This window comes from Oncorhynchus gorbuscha, unplaced genomic scaffold, assembly GCF_021184085.1.
Source record: "Oncorhynchus gorbuscha isolate QuinsamMale2020 ecotype Even-year unplaced genomic scaffold, OgorEven_v1.0 Un_scaffold_2952, whole genome shotgun sequence".
Lineage (NCBI taxonomy): Eukaryota > Metazoa > Chordata > Actinopteri > Salmoniformes > Salmonidae > Oncorhynchus > Oncorhynchus gorbuscha.
Genome location: NW_025747329.1, coordinates 17,081 through 34,611, shown reverse-complemented (window position 1 = coordinate 34,611; position 17,531 = coordinate 17,081). Strand labels below are relative to the sequence as shown.

Below are 17,531 nucleotides of genomic sequence, written 5' to 3'. Positions count from 1 at the left end.
ATACTTTTTTTGCCCCACTGTATTGTCTACTGCATTTAGAGAACAAAGCAATACAAATGAATTTAGGTGGTTACATCATGATTATTTCCTGTATTCACAGACCAATCAGAGTTGATATAGAAGGTGGTTACATCATGAATATTTCCTGTATTCACAGACCAATCAGAGTTGATATGGAAGGTGGTTACATAGACCACATGGCTAAAGGATATATATTGTCTACTGCATTTAGAGAACAAAGCAATATGGATTCATTTAGTTGGGATTCGTTGTAATAACGATTTAATCCAGAAGTATGTTTTTTTTTGTCTGAAGGAAGAAACACTTACTAAAATAATCACCATAGTTACCGTTGGACTAATTAATTAGGATTCTCCTGGATGGCCTAAAGAGTAATAAAGTACTGACTGAACTGAATGAATATGCTAAACTGGTCCCCAGTGTGCAGACTCAGTTTCATGCTCTGTGGATTCAGACCTCTCCTTTTGTCCTCTGCTCTCTGAGCCACACATTTAGAAGAAGACATTGTTGTTGTAAGGTAAGTGTTCTGATTTGCACATTGAAACATGCTGCCTTCTGCAAGGTTTTACAAGCTGTCGAGGAACTAAGACACGTTGCAGTATAGGACATAACGACATTGAACGAGATGATTTGTCATTCCTGCCCAAAGGCATGAATTTAAAGCTACTCTCTCTGTTCCTTTCTTTTTCCTCAAATCTTAGCAATGTCCATTCAATTGACTTGTTTGTCCTAAAACCTAGATAATCTTAGTTGTGCTTACTTCACACACCCTGTTCATGCAAAAACTAACTCTAAAATGTGGAGGTTTGTGAATGTCGTGTCGACCAATCAACCAACAGGTTGTTTTAGAGCTTCAGGGTGAATGGACAAGTCAACAACAAGCTCAACACCAACTACAGTACTGTTGACATTACATATACAGATGGGCCTTGGACACAGTGTGTGTGTGTGTGTGTGCGTGTGCATATTGGCCATTGTTCCTGGCCCTGGATGGTGTGTTTCAAGAAGGGGGTCAGCATGAAATTCGATCCCCTCGGTTACACCACACGCACTGATACTCTCTGATCGTACATGCTGATTGGCTATAAGGTAACCAATGCCTGAGGCCACTGCTGTAAGTAATTCTAAGTCCACGGGTATCTCACTGCCATAGCCTTCTATCACAATACAAGACTGTCACATGGCTCCTCGGCTTGGCTTGACACAGAGACATTACATAATGAAAGTACTCCGTCAGTCACGTTGAATCCAATGCAAAACAATACGCATCCTGTTGTAAACCAAAACAATACGCATCCTGTTGTAAACCAAAACAATACGCACTCCCTTCTAAACCAAAACAATACGCACTCCCTTCTAAACCAAAACAATATGCACTCCCTTGTAAACCAAAACAATACGTGTAAACCAAAACTCCCTTGTAAACCAAAACAATACACACTCCCTTTGTAAACCAAAACAATACGCATCCTGTTGTAAACCAAAACAATACGCATCCTGTTGTAAACCAAAACAATACACACTCCCTTGTAAACCAAAACAATATGCACTCCCTTGTAAACCAAAACAATACGTACTCCCTTGTAAACCAAAACAATACACACTCCCTTCTAAACCAAAACAATACACACTCCTTGTAAACAAAACAATACGCACTCCCTTGTAAACCAAAACAATAGGCACTCCCTTGTAAACCAAAACAATACGCACTGTAAACCAAAACCCTTGTAAACCAAAACAATACACACTCCCTTGTAAACCAAAACAATACGCACTCCCTTGTAAACCAAAACAATACGCACTCCCTTGTAAACCAAAACAATACACACTCCCTTGTAAACCAAAACAATACGCACTCCCTTGTAAACCAAAACAATACGCACTCCCTTGTAAACTAAAACAATACGCACTCCCTTGTAAACTAAAACAATACACACCCCCTTGTAAACCAAAACAATACGCACTCCCTTGTAAACCAAAACAATACACACTCCCTTGTAAACCAAAACAATACGCATCCTGTTGTAAACCAAAACAATACGTACTCCCTTGTAAACCCTCTCCTACACTGCCAGGTAGAAATGTGGGATCTTAATTTCATCACTCCTTTGTTGATGAGAATTTTTCTGCACCGCAGGACATGCAGATGAGCTTCATGATTGACATAAGTTCACTGAAAACCTGTTATAAAACCGGTTATATTAACAGTATTGTACTTTTCATGTAGCCTCATTTTGGGCCAGCTAATAGCTTTACCACCAGTCAAGCAAACATTTTGAAGTAAACATTCAAACCCTGTTGCTGCAGGTAGTTGCAGAGGAGATCAGAGGGAGATACATTGTAACAACATATCCAACTCACACTGTACATGGAGACAGTAGTTACACAGTAGTTACACAGTAGTTACTCTCTCTCTCTCTCTCTCTCTCTCTCTCTCTCTCTCTCTCTCTCTCTCTCTCTCTCTCTCTCTCTCTCTCTCTCTCTCTCTCTCTCTCTCTCTCTCTCTCTCTCTCTCTCTCTCAAAAGTAGTGCACTATGTAGGGAATAGTGTGCCATTTTGGACACAGACCATTCAAATGTGTATCTCCCCACAGACCATGTAGGGCCCTTTAGACCATGCAGGGTTGTACATTGAATACGGGAATAGGGTGCCATTTGGGACTCATCCCGAGTCCCCATACATTCCTGCATCCTTCATAGTTAATTCCGGTGTCTATACCTGACAGTCCAAATGCATGCTGGGGCTGGGTTCTATGGTGAATAGACTATGAGAGTGATTTCTCAAGGGACCGTGTGTGTTTTGACACAAGTTCAAAAGAAAAAGAAAAAGTCAGCCAACAGAGTCTCATGAGTTAAAAACTAAACACCAGACAGATTTATACCAAACCTTTGATGGGGGCTTGAGATGTCTGATTATGTTTGTCTTCCCTGATGCTCAGATACGCCCCAACCTGAGAACTCTGTTCTGACACCTCTTCCATGATGCTCAGATACGCCCCAACCTGAGAACTCTGTTCTGACACCTCTTCCATGATGCTGTCATGCAGGTGAAAGAGGACCCAAAAGCGACTTGGCGAAAACAGAGTCTTTAATCCAGTAAAGTAAATACAAACAAAAAACACAACTTTCACTCGAAATGACGAGGACAAACTGGAGACTCGATCTTGAACAGCAGGTGAACAGCAGGTTGCCTCGGGAAGGCACTTGAACCAGACAGACTCAGACACCTGCTCACCACGCAGCATCTGAGGAAAACACGACACGACAGGGCGATACACAAACACAGCACGGTGAATTCTAGACAAGGAACCGACAGGACAGGAACGGAACACAAAGGAAGAAATAGGGACTCTAATCAGGGGAAAGGATCGGGAACAGGTGTGGGAAGACTAAATGATTGATTAGGGGAATAGGAACAGCTGGGAGCAGGAACGGAACGATAGAGAGAAGAGAGAGCGAGAGAGTGAGAGAGGGAGGGGGAGAGAGAGGGATAGAAAGAGGGAAAGAACCTAATAAGACCAGCAGAGGGAAACGAATAGAATGGGAAGCACAGGGACAAGACAAGATAATAAATGACAAAACATGACAGTACCCCCCACTCACCGAGCGCCTCCTGGCGCACTCGAGGAGGAATCCTGGCGGCAACGGAGGAAATCATCAATGAGTGAACGGTCCAGCACGTCCCGAGACGGAACCCAACTCCTCTCCTCAGGACCGTAACCCTCCCAATCCACTAAGTATTGGTGACCCCGTCCCCGAGAACGCATGTCCATGATCTTATGTACCTTGTAAATAGGTGCGCTCTCGACAAGGACGGGAGGGGGGAGGGAAGACGAACGGGGGTGCGAAGAAAGGGCTTAACACAGGAGACATGGAAGACAGGATGGACGCGACGAAGATGTCGCGGAAGAAGCAGTCGCACAGCGACAGGATTGACGACCTGGGAGACACGGAACGGACCAATGAACCGCGGAGTCAACTTACGAGAAGCTGTCGTAAGAGGAAGGTTGCGAGTGGAAAGCCACACTCTCTGGCCGCAACAATACCTTGGACTCTTAATCCTGCGTTTATTGGCGGCTCTCACAGTCTGTGCCCTGTAACGGCAAAGTGCAGACCTCACCCTCTCCAGGTGCGCTCACAACGTTGGACAAACGCTTGAGCGGAGGGAACGCTGGACTCGGCAAGCTGGGATGAGAACAGAGGAGGCTGGTAACCCAGACTACTCTGAAACGGAGATAACCCGGTAGCAGACGAAGGAAGCGAATTGTGAGCGTATTCTGCCCAGGGAGCTGTTCTGCCCAAGACGCAGGGTTTCTGAAAGAAAGGCTGCGTAGTATGCGACCAATCGTCTGATTGGCCCTCTCTGCTTGACCGTTAGACTGGGGATGAAACCCGGAAGAGAGACTGACGGACGCACCAATCAAACGACAGAACTCCCTCCAAAACTGTGACGTGAATTGCGGGCCTCTGTCTGAAACGGCGTCTAACGGGAGGCCATGAATTCTGAATACATTCTCGATAATGATTTGTGCCGTCTCCTTAGCGGAAGGAAGTTTAGCGAGGGAATGAAATGTGCCGCCTTAGAGAACCTATCGACAACCGTAAGAATCACAGTCTTCCCCGCAGACAAAGGCAGACCGGTAATGAAGTCTAGGGCGATGTGAGACCATGGTCGAGAAGGAATGGGGAGCGGTCTGAGACGACCGGCAGGAGGAGAGTTACCCGACTTAGTCTGCGCGCAGTCCGAACAAGCAGCCACGAAACGGCGCGTGTCACGCTCCTGAGTCGGCCACCAAAAGCGCTGGCGAATAGACGCAAGAGTGCCTCGAACACCGGGATGACCAGCTAACTTGGCAGAGTGAGCCCACTGAAGAACAGCCAGACGAGTGGAAACAGGAACGAAAAGGAGGTTACTAGGACAAGCGCGCGGCGACGCAGTGTGCGTGAGTGCTTGCTTAACCTGTCTTTCAATTCCCAGACTGTTAACCCGACAACACGCCCATAAGGAAGAATCCCCTCGGGATCAGTAGAAGCCACAGAAGAACTAAACAGACGGGATAAGGCATCAGGCTTGGTGTTCTTGCTACCCGGACGGTAAGAAATCACAAACTCGAAACGAGCGAAAAACAACGCCCAACGAGCTTGACGGGCATTAAGTCGTTTGGCAGAACGGATGTACTCAAGGTTCTTATGGTCTGTCCAAACGACAAAAGGAACGGTCGCCCCCTCCAACCACTGTCGCCATTCGCCTAGGGCTAAGCGGATGGCGAGCAGTTCACGGTTACCCACATCATAGTTGCGCTCAGATGGCGACAGGCGATGAGAAAATAAGCGCAAGGATGAACCTTATCGTCAGACTGGAAGCGCTGGGATAGAATGGCTCCCACGCCTACCTCTGAAGCGTCAACCTCGACAATGAATTGTCTAGTGACGTCAGGAGTAACGAGGATAGGAGCGGACGTAAAACGTTCTTTTAGAAGATCAAAAGCTCCCTGGGCGGAACCGGACCACTTAAAACACGTCTTGACAGAAGTAAGAGCTGTGAGAGGGGCAGCAACTTGACCGAAATTACGAATGAAACGCCGATAGAAATTAGCGAAACCTAAAAAGCGCTGCAACTCGACACGTGACCTTGGAACGGGCCAATCACTGACAGCTTGGACCTTAGCGGAATCCATCTGAATGCCTTCAGCGGAAATAACGGAACCGAGAAAAGTAACGGAGGAGACATGAAAAGAGCACTTCTCAGACTTTACGTAGAGACAATTCTCTAAAAGGCGCTGTAGAACACGTCGAACGTGCTGAACATGAATCTCGAGTGACGGAGAAAAAATCAGGATATCGTCAAGATAGACAAAAACAAAGATGTTCAGCATGTCTCTCAGAACATCATTAACTAATGCCTGAAAAACAGCTGGCGCATTGGCGAGACCAAACGGCAGAACCCGGTACTCAAAATGCCCTAACGGAGTGTTAAACGCCGTTTTCCACTCGTCCCCCTCTCTGATGCGCACGAGATGGTAAGCGTTACGAAGGTCCAACTTAGTAAAGCACCTGGCTCCCTGCAGAATCTCGAAGGCTGATGACATAAGGGGAAGCGGATAACGATTCTTAACCGTTATGTCATTCAGCCCTCGATAATCCACGCAGGGCGCAGAGTACCGTCCTTCTTCTTAACAAAAAGAACCCCGCCCCGGCCGGAGAGGAAGAAGGCACTATGGTACCGGCGTCAAGAGACACAGACAAATAATCCTCGAGAGCCTTACGTTCGGGAGCCGACAGAGAGTATAGTCTACCCCGAGGAGGAGTGGTCCCCGGAAGGAGATCAATACTACAATCATACGACCGGTGAGGAGGAAGGGAGTTGGCTCGGGACCGACTGAAGACCGTGCGCAGATCATGATATTCCTCCGGCACTCCTGTCAAATCGCCAGGTTCCTCCTGAGAAGTAGGGACAGAAGAAACGGGAGGGATGGCAGACATTAAACACTTCACATGACAAGAAACGTTCCAGGATAGGATAGAATTACTAGACCAATTAATAGAAGGATTATGACATACTAGCCAGGGATGACCCAAAACAACAGGTGTAAACGGTGAACGAAAAATCAAAAAAGAAATAGTCTCACTGTGGTTACCAGATACTGTGAGAGGGTTAAAGGTAGTGTCTCAAATCTGATACTGGGAAGATGACTACCATCTAAGGCGAACATGGGCGTAGGCTTCTCTAACTCTCTGAAAGGAATGTCATGTTTCCGAACCCATGCTTCGTCCATGAAACAACCCTCAGCCCCAGAGTCTATCAAGGCACTACATGTAGCACCCGAACCGGTCCAGCGTAGATGGACCGACAAAGTAGTACAGGATCTTGATGGAGAGACTTGAGTAGTTGCGCTCACCTGTAGCCCTCCGCTTACAGATGAGCTCTGGCTTTTACTGGACATGAATTAACAAAATGTCCAGCAACTCCGCAATAGAGGCACAGGCGGTTGGTGATCCTCCGTTCCCTCTCCTTAGTCGAGATGCGAATCCCTCCCAGCTGCATGGGCTCAGACTCTGAGCCAGAGGAGGGAGATGGTTGCGATGCGGAGCAGGGAAACACCGTTGATGCGAGCTCTCTTCCACGAGCCCGGTGACGAAGATCTACCCGTCGTTCTATGCGGATGGCGAGAGCAATCAAAGAGTCCACATCTGAAGGAACCTCCCGGGAGAGAATCTCATCCTTAACCACTGCGTGGAGTCCCTCCAGAAAACGAGCGAGCAGCGCCGGCTCGTTCCACTCACTAGAGGCAGCAAGAGTGCGAAACTCAATAGAATAATCCGTTATGGACCGTTCACCTTGGCATAAGGAAGCCAGGGCCCTAGAAGCCTCCCTACCAAAAACTGAACGGTCAAAAACCCGAATCATCTCCTCTTTAAAGTTCTGGAACTTGTTAGAGCAATCAGCCCTTGCCTCCCAGATAGCTGTGCCCCATTCTCGAGCCCGGCCAGTAAGGAGTGAAATGACGTAAGCAACCCGAGCTCTCTCTCTAGAGTATGTGTTGGGTTGGAGAGAGAACACAATCTCACACTGCGTGAGAAAGGAGCGGCACTCAGTGGGCTGCCCGGAGTAGCAAGGTGGGTTATTAACCCTAGGTTCTGGAGGCTCGGCAGGCCAGGAAGTAACAGGTGGCACGAGACCAGACTCTGGAACTGTCCAGAGAGGTCGGAAACCTGAGCGGCCAGGTTCTCCACGGCATGGCGAGCAGCAGACAATTCCTGCTCGTGTCTGCCGAGCATGGCTCCTTGGATCTCGACGGCAGTGTAACGAGCGTCTGAAGTCGCTGGGTCCATTCCTTGGTCGGTTCCTTCTGTCATGCAGGTGAAAGAGGACCCAAAAGCGACTTGGCGAAAACAGAGTCTTTAATCCAGTAAAGTAAATACAAACAAAAAACACAACTTTCACTCGAAATGACGAGGACAAACTGGAGACTCGATCTTGAACAGCAGGTGAACAGCAGGTTGCCTCGGGAAGGCACTTGAACCAGACAGACTCAGACACCTGCTCACCACGCAGCATCTGAGGAAAACACGACACGACAGGGCGATACACAAACACAGCACGGTGAATTCTAGACAAGGAACCGACAGGACAGGAACGGAACACAAAAACATGACAGATGCTCAGATCCTACACCCCAACCTGAGAACTCTGTTCTGACACCTCTTCCATGATGCTCAGATACGCCCCAACCTGAGAACTCTGTTCTGACACCTCTTCCATGATGCTCAGATACACCCCAACCTGAGAACTCTGTTCTGACACCTCTTCCCTGATGCTCAGATACGCCCCAACCTGAGAACTCTGTTCTGACACCTCTTCCATGATGCTCAGATACGCCCCAACCTGAGAACTCTGTTCTGACACCTCTTCCATGATGCTCAGATCCTACACCCCAACCTGAGAACTCTGTTCTGACACCTCTTCCATGATGCTCAGATCCTACACCCCAACCTGAGAACTCTGTTCTGACACCTCTTCCATGATGCTCAGATACGCCCCAACCTGAGAACTCTGTTCTGACACCTCTTCCCTGATGCTCAGACCCTACACCCCAACCTGAGAACTCTGTTCTGACACCTCTTCCATGATGCTCAGATACACCCCAACCTGAGAACTCTGTTCTGACACCTCTTCCATGATGCTCAGATACACCCCAACCTGAGAACTCTGTTCTGACACCTCTTCCCTGATGCTCAGATACACCCCAACCTGAAAACTCTGTTCTGACACCTCTTCCATGATGCTCAGATACACCCCAACCTGAGAACTCTGTTCTGACACCTCTTCCATGATGCTCAGATACGCCCCAACCTGAGAACTCTGTTCTGACACCTCTTCCCTGATGCTCAGACCCTACACCCCAACCTGAGAACTCTGTTCTGACACCTCTTCCATGATGCTCAGATACGCCCCAACCTGAGAACTCTGTTCTGACACCTCTTCCATGATGCTCAGATACACCCCAACCTGAGAACTCTGTTCTGACACCTCTTCCCTGATGCTCAGATACGCCCCAACCTGAGAACTCTGTTCTGACACCTCTTCCCTGATGCTCAGATACACCCCAACCTGAGAACTCTGTTCTGACACCTCTTCCCTGATGCTCAGATACACCCCAACCTGAGAACTCTGTTCTGACACCTCTTCCATGATGCTCAGATACACCCCAAACTGAGAACTCTGTTCTGACACCTCTTCCATGATGCTCAGATCCTACACCCCAACCTGAGAACTCTGTTCTGACACCTCTTCCATGATGCACAGACCTGAAACCCCAACCTGAGAACTCTGTTCTGACACCTCTGGTCTCTTGGCCCCTCCCACCCCTACAGGGGGCAGGTTCAGCCCAGTCCAAGAACTTCTGTCCTGGCATCCCAATGGTGGAACCAGCTTCCCCCTGAAACTAGGACAGCAGAGTCCCTGTCCATCTTCTGAAAACATATAGAACCCTAAACCTCCCCTGAAACTAGGACAGCAGAGTCCCTGCCCATCTTCTGAAAACATATAGAACCCTAAACCTCCCCCTGAAACTAGGACAGCAGAGTCCCTGCCCATCTTCTGAAAACATATAGAACCCTAAACCTCCCCTGAAACTAGGACAGCAGAGTCCCTGCCCATCTTCTGAAAACATATAGAACCCTAAACCTCCCCTGAAACTAGGACAGCAGAGTCCCTGTCCATCTTCTGAAAACATATAGAACCCTAAACCTCCCCCTGAAACTAGGACAGCAGAGTCCCTGCCCATCTTCTGAAAACATATAGAACCCTAAACCTCCCCCTGAAACTAGGACAGCAGAGTCCCTGTCCATCTTCTGAAAACATCTAGAACCCTAAACCTCCCCCTGAAACTAGGACAGCAGAGTCCCTGCCTATCTAATGAAAACATCTAGAACCCTAAACCTCCCCCTGAAACTAGGACAGCAGAGTCCCTGCCTATCTAATGAAAACATCTAGAACCCTAAACCTCCCCCTGAAACTAGGACAGCAGAGTCCCTGCCCATCTTCTGAAAACATCCACCTACTGGTTAGAGCATCTGGGGTGGCAGCTAGCCTACTGGTTAGAGCATCTGGGGTGGCAGCTAGCCTAGTGGTTAGAGCATCTGGGGCGGCAGCTAGCCTACTGGTTAGAGCATCTGGGGCGGCAGCTAGCCTACTGGTTAGAGCATCTGGGGCGGCAGCTAGCCTACTGGTTAGAGCATCTGGGGTGGCAGCTAGCCTAGTGGTTAGAGCATCTGGGGCGGCAGCTAGCCTACTGGTTAGAGCATCTGGGGCGGCAGCTAGCCTACTGGTTAGAGCATCTGGGGTGGCAGCTAGCCTAGTGGTTAGAGCATCTGGGGTGGCAGCTAGCCTACTGGTTAGAGCATCTGGGGCGGCAGCTAGCCTAGTGGTTAGAGCATCTGGGGCGGCAGCTAGCCTAGTGGTTAGAGCATCTGGGGCGGCAGCTAGCCTACTGGTTAGAGCATCTGGGGCGGCAGCTAGCCTACTGGTTAGAGCATCTGGGCGGCAGTAACCTAAAGGTTAGAGCATCTGGGGTGGCAGCTAGCCTAGTGGTTAGAGCATCTGGGGTGGCACTGCCAACTGGTTAAGCATTGTTCCTAGACCAGTGGTTAGAGCATCTGTTCGGCAGCTAGCCTAGTGGTTAGAGCATCTGGGGGACCAGCTAGCCTACTGTTAGAGCATCTGGGGCGACCAGTTAGCCTACTGGTTTGGGCCAGTAACCGAAAGGTTGCTAGATTGAACCCCGAGCAGACAAGGTAAAAATCTGTTGTTCTCCTGAACAAGGCAGTTAACCCACTGTTCCTAGACCAGTTTAACCCACTGTTCCTAGACCAGTATAACCCACTGTTCCTAGACCAGTTAACCACTGTTCCTAGACCAGTTAACCCACTGTTCCTAGTTAACCCACTGTTCCTAGACCAGTTAACCCACTGTTCCTAGACCAGTTATAACCCACTGTTCCTAGACCAGTTAACCCACTGTTCCTAGACCAGTTAACCCACTGTTCCTAGACCAGTTATAACCCCCACTGTTCCTAGACCAGTTAACCCACTGTTCCTAGACCAGTTAACCCACTGTTCCTAGACCAGTTAACCCACTGTTCCTAGACCAGTTAACCCACTGTTCCTAGCCTGTCATTGTAAATAAGAATTTGTTCTTAACTAACTTGCCTAGTTAAATACTTATTATTATTTTTTATCTGGGGGGGGGTGCAACTCAATATTAGGAAGGTGTTCTTAATGTTTTATACGCTGTGTTTACGTGACCTTTTGAATGACTGGCATGTCAGTATGACAAGGGGGGTTATATTGCCATCTAGTGGCCGGTATGAGGTCAAAAATCCACCAGAGCCAAAACTCCATGCCGGGTTTTCTGTCCAACAGGACGACTAACGGCAGTCGCTGTCAAAAAAACGCATTCCACGTGATCGCCTTATCTCAGCTGTCATTCGTTGGCCGAAGCACACGCTTTGAACATCAGCACAACTGCAGCCAATCGCAGGAAACAAGGAAATGTTTCTTTCGCGCTCTGTCCCGAACATGAGCAATGCAACATCCTGCCGTTGATGCGTGTTTATGTCTTCCGTTCAGTCATAGACTTCTAACTCATACTTCTCACCATGGACGGTGCATTGACTACTGAGCATCAGGAGGATGGGTCTTTGCGGAGGAGAAAGACAGAAGACGAAGGAGAGGATCAGATCGGGAGCAAGTTGTCAAAGACGGAAAGCACCGGGTAACTTTTTTTTTGACAGCTGCCACTTCGTAGGTTGTGTGGGCCTCCCTCTGGGCTGCTGATAAGTAGAGTTGTTTAAGTTCCCAGAGCACACAACCCACAGCAGCTAGAATAAACATAATGATTTAATCAATCACATGCAATGATAAATAAAATGGTTGAAAGGAATACACTACTGAATTTTAAATCTATGCTTGGCTTCACACATGGTCTCTGTTTATGCTACTGTACTCTATGATACTGTACTCTATGATACTGTACTCTATGCTACTGTACTCTATGCTACTGTACTCTATGCTACTGTACTTTATGCTACTGTACTCCATGGTACTGTACTGTATGGTACTGTACTCTATGCTACTGTACTGTACTCTATGCTACTGTACTGTACTCTATGGTACTGTACTGTATGGTACTGTACTCTATGCTACTGTACTGTACTCTATGCTACTGTACTGTACTCTATGGTACTGTACTGTACTCTATGCTACTGTACTGTACTCTATGGTACTGTACTGTATGGTACTGTACTCTATGCTACTGTACTGTACTCTATGGTACTGTACTGTACTCTATGCTACTGTACTCTATGCTACTGTACTCTATGCTACTGTACTGTACTATATGCTACTGTACTCTATGGTACTGTACTGTACTCTATGCTACTGTACTCTATGCCACTGTACTCTATGCTACTGTACTGTACTCTATGGTACTGTTTATATGGTACTATGTACTGTACTGTACTCTATGGTACTGTATACTGTACTGTACTCTATGTACTCTATGGTACTGTACTCTATGGTACTGTACTCTATGTACTGTACTCTATGGTACTGTACTCTATGGTACTGTACTGTACTCTATGGTACTGTACTCTATGGTACTGTACTGTACTCTATGGTACTGTACTCTATGCTACTGTACTCTATGGTACTGTACTGTACTCTATGCTACTGTACTGTACTCTATGGTACTGTACTGTACTCTATGTACTGTACTATGGTACTGTACTCTATGGTACTGTACTGTACTCTATCTGTACTGTACTCTATGGTACTGTACTCTATGCTACTGTACTGTACTCTACTACTGTACTCTATGCTACTGTACTGTACTCTATGGTACTGTACTCTATGGTACTGTACTCTACTACTGTACTGTACTCTATGGTACTGTACTCTATGGTACTACTGTACTCTGTACTATATGGTACTGTACTCTGGTACTGTACTGTACTCTATGCTACTGTACTGTACTCTATGGTACTGTGTACTGTACTCTATGGTACTGTACTCTATGCTACTGTACTGTACTCTATGGTACTGTACTACTGTACTCTATGTACTGTACTCTATGTACTGTACTACTCTATGGTACTGTACTGTACTCTGTACTCTATGGTACTGTACTCTATGGTACTGTACTGTACTATATGGTACTGTACTCTATGCTACTGTACTGTACTCTATGGTACTGTACTCTATGCTACTGTACTCTATGCTACTGTACTGTACTCTATGGTACTGTACTCTATGCTACTGTACTGTACTATATGGTACTGTACTCTATGGTACTGTACTGTACTCTATGGTACTGTACTCTATGCTACTGTACTGTACTATATGGTACTGTACTCTATGGTACTGTACTCTATGCTACTGTACTGTACTCTATGCTACTGTACTGTACTCTATGCTACTGTACTGTACTCTATGGTACTGTACTGTACTCTATGGTACTGTACTCTATGCTACTGTACTCTATGCTACTGTACTCTATGGTACTGTACTCTATGGTACTGTACTGTACTATATGGTACTGTACTCTATGCTACTGTACTGTACTATATGGTACTGTACTCTATGCTACTGTACTGTACTCAATGGTACTGTACTGTACTCTATAGTACTGTACTCTATGGTACTGTACTCTATAGTACGGTACTGTACTCTATGGTACTGTTCTGTACTCTATGGTACTGTACTCTATGGTACTGTTCTGTACTCTATGGTACTGTACTCTATGGTACTGTACTGTACTCTATGGTACTGTACTCTATGGTACTGTACTCTATGGTACTGTACTGTACTCTATGGTACTGTACTCTATGGTACTGTACTGTACTCTATGGTACTGTACTCTATGCTACTGTACTGTACTCTATGGTACTGTACTCTATGCTACTGTACTGTACTATATGGTACTGTACTCTATGCTACTGTACTGTACTCTATGGTACTGTACTGTACTCTATGCTACTGTACTCTATGGTACTGTACTCTATGGTACTGTACTGTACTATATGGTACTGTACTCTATGCTACTGTACTGTACTATATGGTACTGTACTCTATGGTACTGGTACTGTACTGTACTCTATGGTACTGTACTCTATGTACTGTACTGTACTATATGGTACTGTACTCTATGGTACTGTACTGTACTCTATGGTACTGTACTCTATGCTACTGTACTGTACTATATGGTACTGTACTCTATGGTACTGTACTCTATGCTACCGTACTGTACTCTATGCTACTGTACTGTACTCTATGCTACTGTACTGTACTCTATGGTACTGTACTGTACTCTATGGTACTGTACTCTATGCTACTGTACTCTATGCTACTGTACTCTATGGTACTGTACTCTATGGTACTGTACTGTACTATATGGTACTGTACTCTATGCTACTGTACTGTACTATATGGTACTGTACTCTATGCTACTGTACTGTACTCAATGGTACTGTACTGTACTCTATAGTACTGTACTCTATGGTACTGTACTCTATAGTACGGTACTGTACTCTATGGTACTGTTCTGTACTCTATGGTACTGTACTCTATGGTACTGTTCTGTACTCTATGGTACTGTACTCTATGGTACTGTTCTGTACTCTGTGGTACTGTACTCTATGCTACTGTTCTGTACTCTATGGTACTGTACTCTATGGTACTGTTCTGTACTCTATGGTACTGTTCTGTACTCTGTGGTACTGTACTGTACTCTATGGTACTGTTCTGTATTCTGTGGTACTGTACTGTACTGAACTCTATGGTACTGTACTGTACTGTACTCTATGGGACTGTACTGTACTGTACTGAACTCTATGGTACTGTACTGAATTCTATGGTACTGTACTCTATGGGACTGTACTGTACTCTATGGCACTGTACTGTACTCTATGGTACTGTACTGTACTCTATGGTACTGTACTCTATGCTACTGTTCTGTACTCTATGGGACTGTACTGTACTCTGTGGACTGTACTGTACTCTATGGTACTGTACTGTACTCTATGGTACAGTACTGTACTCTATGGTACTGTACTCTATGGTAATGTACTGTACACTGTGGACTGTACTGTACTCTATGGTACTGTACTGTACTATACTCTATGGTACTGTACTGTACTCTATGGTACCGTACTCTATGCTACTGCACTGTACTCTATGGTACTGTACTGTACTCTATGGTACTGTACTCTATGCTACTGTACTGTACTCTATGGTACTGCACTGTATGCTACTGTACTCTATGGTACGGTACTGTACTCTATGGTACTGTACTCTATGGTACTGTACTCTATGGTAATGTACTCTATGGTATAGTACTGTACTCTATGGTACTGTACTGTACTCTATGGTACGGTACTGCACTGTATGGTACTGTACTGTACTCTATGGTAATGTACTCTATGGTACTGTACTGTACTCTATGGTACTGTACTGTACTCTATGGTACGGTACTGTACTGTACTCTATGGTAATGTACTCTATGGTACTGTACTCTATGGTACTGTACTGTACTCTATAGTACTGTACTGTATGGTACTGTACTGTATGGTACGGTACTGTACTGTATGCTACTGTACTGTACTCTATGGTACTGTACTGTACTCTATGGTACTGTACTCTATGGTACTGTACTGTACTCTATGGTACTGTACTGTACTCTATGGTACTGTACTCTATGGTACTGTACTGTACTCTATGGTACTGTACTGTACTCTGTGCTACTGTACTCTATGCTACTGTACTGTACTCTATGCTACTGTACTGTACTCTATGGTACTGTACTGTACTCTATGGTACTGTACTGTACTCTATGGTACTGTACTCTATGGTACTGTACTGTACTCTATGGTACTGTACTGTACTCTATGGTACGGTACTGTACTCTATGGTACTGTACTGTACTCTATGGTACTGTACTCTATGCTACTGTACTCTGTGGACTGTACTGTACTCTATGGTACTGTACTGTACTCTATGCTACTGTACTGTACTCTATGGTACTGTACTGTACTCTATGGTACTGTACTCTATGGTATGGTACTGTACTCTATGGTACTGTACTGTACTCTATGGTACTGTACTGTACTCTATGGTACTGTACTCTGTGGTACTGTACTGTACTCTATGGTACTGTACTGTACTGTATGGTACTGTACTGTACACTATGGTACTGTACTGTATGGTACTGTACTGTATGGTACTGTACTCTATGGTACTGTACTCTATGGTACTGTACTCTATGGTACTGTACTCTGTGGTACTGTACTGTACTCTATGGTGCTGTACTGTACTCTATGGTACTGTACTCTATGGTACTGTACTCTATGGTAATGTACTGTACTCTATGGTAATGTACTGTACTCTATGGTACTGTACTGTACTCTATGGTACTGTACTCTATGGTACTGTACTGTACTCTATGGTACTGTACTGTACTCTATGGTACTGTACTCTATGGTACTGTACTCTATGTACTGTACTGTACTCTATGGTACTGTACTGTACTCTATGGTACTGTACTGTACTCTATGGTACTGTACTCTATGGTACTGTACTCTATGGTACTGTACTCTATGGTACTGTACTGTACTCTATGGTACTGTACTCTATGGTACTGTACTCTATGGTACTGTACTGTACTCTATGGTACTGTACTGTACTCTATGGTACTGTACTCTATGGTACTGTACTCTGTGGTACTGTACTCTGTGGTACTGTACTCTATGGTACTGTACTGTACTCTATGGTACTGTACTGTACTGTATGGTACTGTACTCTATGGTACTGTACTCTATGGTACTGTACTGTACTCTATGGTACTGTACTGTACTCTATGGTACTGTACTCTATGGTACTGTACTCTATGGTACTGTACTGTACTCTATGGTACTGTACTCTATGGTACTGTACTGTATGGTACTGTACTGTACTCTATGGTACTGTACTCTATGGTACTGTACTCTATGGTACTGTACTCTATGGTACTGTACTCTATGGTACTGTACTGTACTCTATGGTACTGTACTCTATGGTACTGTACTCTATGGTACTGTACTGTACTCTATGGTACTGTACTGTACTCTATGGTACTGTACTGTACTCTATGGTACTGTACTGTACTCTATGGTGCTGTACTGTACTCTATGGTACTGTACTGTATGGTACTGTACTGTACTCTATGGTACTGTACTCTATGGTACTGTACTCTATGGTACTGTACTCTATGGTACTGTACTCTATGGTACTGTACTGTACTCTATGGTACTGTACTCTATGGTACTGTACTGTACTCTATGGTACTGTACTCTATGGTACTGTACTGTACTGTACTGTACTGTACTCTATGGTACTGTACTGTACTCTATGGTACTGTACTCTATGGTACTGTACTGTACTCTATGGTACTGTACTCTATGGTACTGTACTGTACT

General features: G+C 45.6%; 1 protein-coding gene across 1 annotated transcript in view; it reads left to right on the top strand.

The window, feature by feature from the left end:
• The first annotated feature begins 235 nt into the window (after positions 1-235).
• Positions 236-17,531, top strand: part of LOC124027090 (cytosolic endo-beta-N-acetylglucosaminidase-like) — a 34,077-nt gene continuing 16,781 nt past the window's right edge. Inside the window, exons 1-2 of the mRNA XM_046339636.1 lie at positions 236-538; positions 11,653-11,797. Of these exons, the coding sequence (XP_046195592.1) occupies positions 11,682-11,797 (116 nt within the window). The 5' untranslated portion in view covers positions 236-538; positions 11,653-11,681. The remainder of the gene's footprint in view (positions 539-11,652; positions 11,798-17,531) is intronic.